This window comes from Lampris incognitus, chromosome 14 (assembly GCF_029633865.1).
Source record: "Lampris incognitus isolate fLamInc1 chromosome 14, fLamInc1.hap2, whole genome shotgun sequence".
Taxonomy (NCBI): domain Eukaryota; kingdom Metazoa; phylum Chordata; class Actinopteri; order Lampriformes; family Lampridae; genus Lampris; species Lampris incognitus.
Genome location: NC_079224.1, coordinates 10,607,362 through 10,613,361, shown reverse-complemented (window position 1 = coordinate 10,613,361; position 6,000 = coordinate 10,607,362). Strand labels below are relative to the sequence as shown.

Genomic DNA, 6,000 nt, shown 5'->3' with positions numbered 1-6,000 from the left:
TAATAATGTAACGTTTTGTAGGTCCTTTAATAATATCACATGCGTTGCGTTGTTTCCGGTGATTGCATCGTGTCGGAAGGAAAGAAGATGGCAAACATCGCTAAATTATTATTTTGTTCTCCATGCGCAATGTGAGGGATGAGATTTGAAAACGCACTAAAGACTCGCGGAAGGATCTGACCCGCGAGGACTTGATGGAAAGACAACTTCTATGGCCCCACCCAGATCGAGAAGGCAAGACAGGCCAATAAGACTGCATACTTTAGGGGCCCCTTTGCCTACATTGAAGGTTGCAGGATCACAGCTTAAATAAGAGTCAGTGGGACAATTCATGATAATCATCGCCGCAGGTTTACAGTGTGAAATACACCCAGTGTACGTTATTAGATAGTCAGAACTACATTAGCTGTCACTAATTAATTGTTTTGGGCGTTTCATTCGCTCTTTCTGCTTTTTTTCCACTCAATACTCGACAATCCATTTGTTGTTATATCTACTTTCGTTCAGTAGAGTTGTTAAATGTTATTGTTGAATAATCGTGTTTCTTTTTGTTCTTGAAATACCTGGTGTTTAAAAGACAATGTTAAAAGAAAAGCCTTATTTCTGTTCTGTAAAAGGCAAAAGTTTAACTGTTCTTTCTTCAAGAGACTCACTCTTGCGTTGCTGGCGCCACTTTCTGGTCACATTTAACATAAGAACTCATACAGGGGAGCAGCCATTCAGATGCACCACATGCGGGAAAACGTTTACCCGGAAGCCAGATTTACTAAGGCACGGAAGGACTCATATACAGGGGAGATGGAGATGGATTATGGAATTGGGTTCGGCTCAAAATGTCACCTCAAACAACATGTACACAGGTGAGAGGCCTCACAGGTCACTGTAAAAAGAAGTTGACTATTCATCTTAATTATTTATAATCATTTTATATCACACCATGTGTCAGGGGGTTACATGGAGTCATTATTGGGGTGTAACTGCACAAACAAGACATGGTGCCCTTTATGATCATTTTGTCAATGTGTTCCAAAATGACCGTGCAACAATAAGATCGATATTTTTATATTGAAGGGCATTTTTATACCAACGAGCTTAGACTGTAGTTACGCCTCACAGCTCCATTTCATTGGAGTCATGGTGATACAAACTTATACAGAGTGTGACACCATAGTGTCAGATTGTTCATATTTTTTTGATATTAAGGAGGAAGAACAATAGTAATTAAGCAGAAAGTGCAATCAAATTTTATTATGACAATGTAATCACACATGCTGTGTTCAAAGTGTTCTAATAAAGAAATGCTACAACATTTCTTAAAATTCAGGATTTGGTAGTAGGTAGAACCTTGGTAAGTAAACAGAAAGTGCAATCATGTTATTTGATCATTTAACTATTCATGCCACGTTCTGTTAATCTCAGTTTTTAAATAGAGATTTTCCACATTCTGAAATATGTTCCACACAAAAATGAAGACTAGACAATCAGTCCATTTTAATTCTTCTTTTGACTGAAGATGTTTACTGTATTCCTTAAATCATAATCTTTTGAAAAATTACTGAACAGTGCTTCACATAGGCCACATAACGCCACCCTTAAGGTGGAACGGAACGTACGAGTAAGAAGCTGTTGAATAAGAATTGTGTTCATTATCCAGCGGTGAAGGTGGAGGGGATAGTCAGCTGGACACACCAGCCACTGCAAGGTGCCACCACTGGAGACGGAGGTCCAGGGTCAGAGACCCGCTCCGCTCACAAACGAGGATGAGAAGTAGATGTGGCCAGCTCTCACAGGGGTTTTTTTTCTTACCCTTTTCTCCCCAATTGTACTTTGGCCAATTACCCTACTCTTCACATCCAGCTTCCCACCCGCAGACACGGCCAATTCTGTCTGTAGAGACGCCTGACTATCCCACTTCTTCTTTGCCAACCTTTTTCTCTGTATACTTTGCTGTACTTCCTCATTCCACCACCAAGTCTCCTTGTCTACCTTCCTCTGTCTTGATGAAACACCAAGTACCTTCCTAGCTGTCTCCCTCACTATTTCTTCAGTGGCTGCCCAGCCATCTGGCAACTCTTCACTACCAACCAGTGCCTGTCTTAACTCCTGCCTGAACTCCACACAACAGTCTTCCTTCTTCAACTTCCACCATTTGATCTTCGGCTGTGTCTTCACTCGCTTCCTCTTCTTGGTCTCCAATGTCATCCTACAGACCACCATCCGATGCTACGTTCTCCCCTGTCACCACCTGGCAGTCTCCAATCGCTTTTAGATCAAGCCTTCTACATAAGATATAGTCCACCTGTGTTCCCTTTCCTCCACTCTTGTATGTCACCCTGTGTTCCTCCCTCTTCTTGAAATATGTATTCACCACAGCCATTTCCATCCTTTTCGCAAAAATCGATCACCATCTGTCCTTCAGCATTTCTCTCCTTGACTCAATACGTTCCCATCACCTCCTTATCACCTCTGTTCCCTTCACCAACTTGTCCATTGAAGTCCGCTCCAATCACCACTCTCTCCTTCTTGGGTACCCTCTCCACCACGTCTTCCAACTCACTCACTCTCCTCTTCTTCTTCTGCTCTCGGTTTACAGACAGATCGCAATCGAAAGGAGCTGAATCAAGTGCAACTGGACTTGGTATATATCCGTGAAGACGTTTCGCCTCTCATCCAAGAGGCTTCCTCAGTTCGTACCTTTCTGACTAGACCAAGCTAGTCTGACTGGCTGGTGATGAGACTCAGAAGTTATCCTCTAGGAGTCGATGTCAGAGCTATTGATATGCGTGGCTCTTTGTGTCCCGATGTTTAACAACGCCCGTCGCTAACACAGCCATAGATATGAGTGGCTCTTTTGTGTATCGATGTTATGGCCGCGCCCGTCGTTATCGGAGCTATTGATATGCGTGGCTCTCCTGTGCTCCCATGTCCAGCCGGGCCCGTCGCCATCGGAGCTATTGATTTGCATTTGTTTAGCAGCGACGGTCGTTGGGGGTGTTAGTTTCGACTTCATTGTTCAGTGGTCATGAGAGTCGTTGGAGCCGTTAGTGACCGACTGTTGCTCTTGGAGGCTAGGCTTCTTGAGTCTCCTGGGTAGAGATGAAAGGACGGCATTGTAAGTGGGAGATAGGTGGTGACACAGACCTCCTCCTCTGCTAAGGGATGGTTTTTCCAGTTTCGCATAGATGGCTTCCTTCACCCGTCTTTCAAACCATCTATCTTCTCTGTCCAAAATGTGTACGTTGCTGTCCTCGAGGGAGTGTGTCTTCTCCTTTAGGTGTAGATAGACTGCTCAGTCTTGTCCTGAGGAGTTTGGCCTTCTGTGTTGGGCAATCCGTTTGTGTAGCGGTTGTTTGGTTTCTCCTACGCATTGGTCAGTGCAATCCTCATTGCATTGTCCGGCATACACCAGATTGCTTTTCCGGGTGTGACTCCTAGAGAATAAATTCTGAGTCTCATCACCAGCCAGTCAGACTAGCTTGGTCTACTCAGAAAGGCACGAACTGAGGAAGCCTCTTGGATGAGAGGCGACACGTCTTCACGGATATATACCAAGTCCAGCAGCACTTGATTCAGCTCCTTTGGATAACCATGACCTGGATGAATGAGAACATTCACAGACAGATCGCAAACAACTTTACATTGCATATCGCCGACTATTTTACAAGAGTGTGTAACATCATGCCATTTAACCCTATTAAATTCTACCCATCAACCTTGCGACACTTAAAAAAGTAAAGAGTGCCTTACTGATGATTTTAATCCCCTCCCCCTCTCCAGTATCCCCATCAGATTCCACTCTCGTCCCGCTTCTCGGACTTTATCCTGTGACCTTTCTCTTTCCACTTCATACACGTTACAATGTAATATTACATGTTCAGCCTTTTCTTTAACTCGACAGTTCTCACACTGATCACTGTCCTTTTTCCCCATTATAAACAAAGTGCCATTTAATCCTGTGTGATCCAATCTTAGTCTTGTTACGATGATTTCCTCTCTTCTGTTGCTTTCTTTATAATTCTTTGTTATGACAGATTTCGACAGATTTTTCAGACGCAATACATATGCAAGCAAGACAGAATCCACATGCGTGAATGAGAGGGAGGACAGTGGAGTGGTGAGGATGCAAGGCGTAGAGATGACAAAGACGTATGAGTTTAAATACTTGGGGTCAAGTGTACAAAGGGAGTACAGAAGAGAGGTGAAGAAGAGAGTGCAGGCAGGGTGGAGTGGGTGGCGAAGAGTGTCAGGAGTGATTTGTGACAGAAGGGTACCAGCAAGAGTTAAAGGGAAGGTTTACAAGATGGTTGTGCGACCAGCTATGTTATATGGTTTGGAGACAGTGCCACTGATGAAAAGACAGGAGGCGGAGCTGGAGGTGGCAGAGTTGAAGATGCTAAGAAGGATTAGGAACGATTATATTAGAGGGACAGCTCAGGTTGGACGGTTTGAAGACAAAGCAAGAGAGGCAAGATTGAGATGGCTTGGGCATGTGTGGAGGAGAGGTGCTGGGTATATTGGGAGAAGGATGCTGAATATGGAGCTGCCAGGGAAGAGGAAAAGAAGAAGGCCAAATGGATGTGGTGAGGGATGACATGCATGTGGCTGGTGTGACAGAGGAAGATACAGAAGACATGGAGAAATGGAAAAGGATGATCCGCTGTGGCGACCCCTAACGGGAGCAGCCGAAAGTAGTAGTACTAGCAGTCTAATTTATGATTGGGTGGAGAGAGGTAGTATTTAGTCTAGTTTACATTTGATGGATTCAAGAGGAAATCTTCTAGATTACAATGAATTCACTGATAATTTCAATGTGACGGGTACAAAACACAATACTCAGTGGTTATCAAGGCAATCCCACAAGTAATGGTGAATATGATAAAAGGAAGGGTGCCTTATGACGTGTTAGTACCATAGATGGCTTCACTTTATATAGACAATCTCGATTTTACGGGGAAAAAAATGCACAAACAAAATTGTATGGGGTGCCCTTGCCGCCGTACTCTTTTCTCTGCCATTAAAAAGAAAAAAATATATTAAATAAAGATTATCCCAAAGAGATTATAGTCAGAATTAGAACCAGATACCTCACTCTCCCTATTTCACCAAAAGTAGAAGAAACTCGTTTTAAAATGATAAATGATATTTATCCTTGTAATGAGTTTCTGAGACAAAGATTTAACATTGATAAAAACAATTGTATGATTTGTGATTCTGTTATCCAAACTGTAGAACATTTGTTTTTTTTACTTGTAGTTATACCAGAGCCTTTTTCGGAATTTCAAATTTGGATATCTAAAAAGTATTTTCATTTGCCCAATTTAGACTATAAGGATATTCAATTTAGATTTATAATGAAGGATAAAAATATGATAATATTGTACAATAGCCTGATTATCATGGCTAAACAATTTATCCATAGATCTAGATTTTTTAATGCCAGGCCACTATACTTAGTCTTCATGAATGAATCAATAAATTTTAAGAAAGCACTGAAATGTATAGAAAACCAAACGAGCTTTGAATATTTACAAAAACATACATATTATATTCATTTCTGATGAGACCTGTCTTTTTGTCTTTATATTTTTTTATTCTTTTTATCTTTTATTGTTTTGTGAAATATAAAGAAAATGTAATACGTCAGTCTGAGCTGTACTATTTGCTAATTTCTTATTGTTATGGCCAGATTTTTTCGTGTAATAAAGGTATTTTAAAAAAAAAGAAAAAGAAAAGGATCACTTGTTCACACTTTATGTCAACAGGTGGCGGTAGTGCACTTTTTGTGATTAATGTCAACCGGTTTTAAACTTCAAGTAGAAGATATCCAAAGGAACTGAATCAAGTGCAACTGGACATGGTATATATCCGTGAAGACGTTTCGCTTCTCATCCAAGAGGCTTCATCAGTTCGTGCCTTTCTGACTAGACCAAGCTAGTCTGACTGGCTGGTGATGAGACTCAGATATGTATCTTCTTTGGAGTCGTTATCAGAGCTATTGAT

The 6,000-nt window shown here is 41.6% G+C and overlaps 1 protein-coding gene across 1 annotated transcript in view; it reads left to right on the top strand.

Moving 5' to 3' along the window:
• The first annotated feature begins 211 nt into the window (after positions 1-211).
• LOC130124314 (gastrula zinc finger protein XlCGF26.1-like) overlaps positions 212-6,000 on the top strand; it is a 41,990-nt gene continuing 36,201 nt past the window's right edge. Inside the window, 2 exon segments of the mRNA XM_056293774.1 lie at positions 212-234; positions 646-787. Of these exon segments, the coding sequence (XP_056149749.1) occupies positions 212-234; positions 646-787 (165 nt within the window).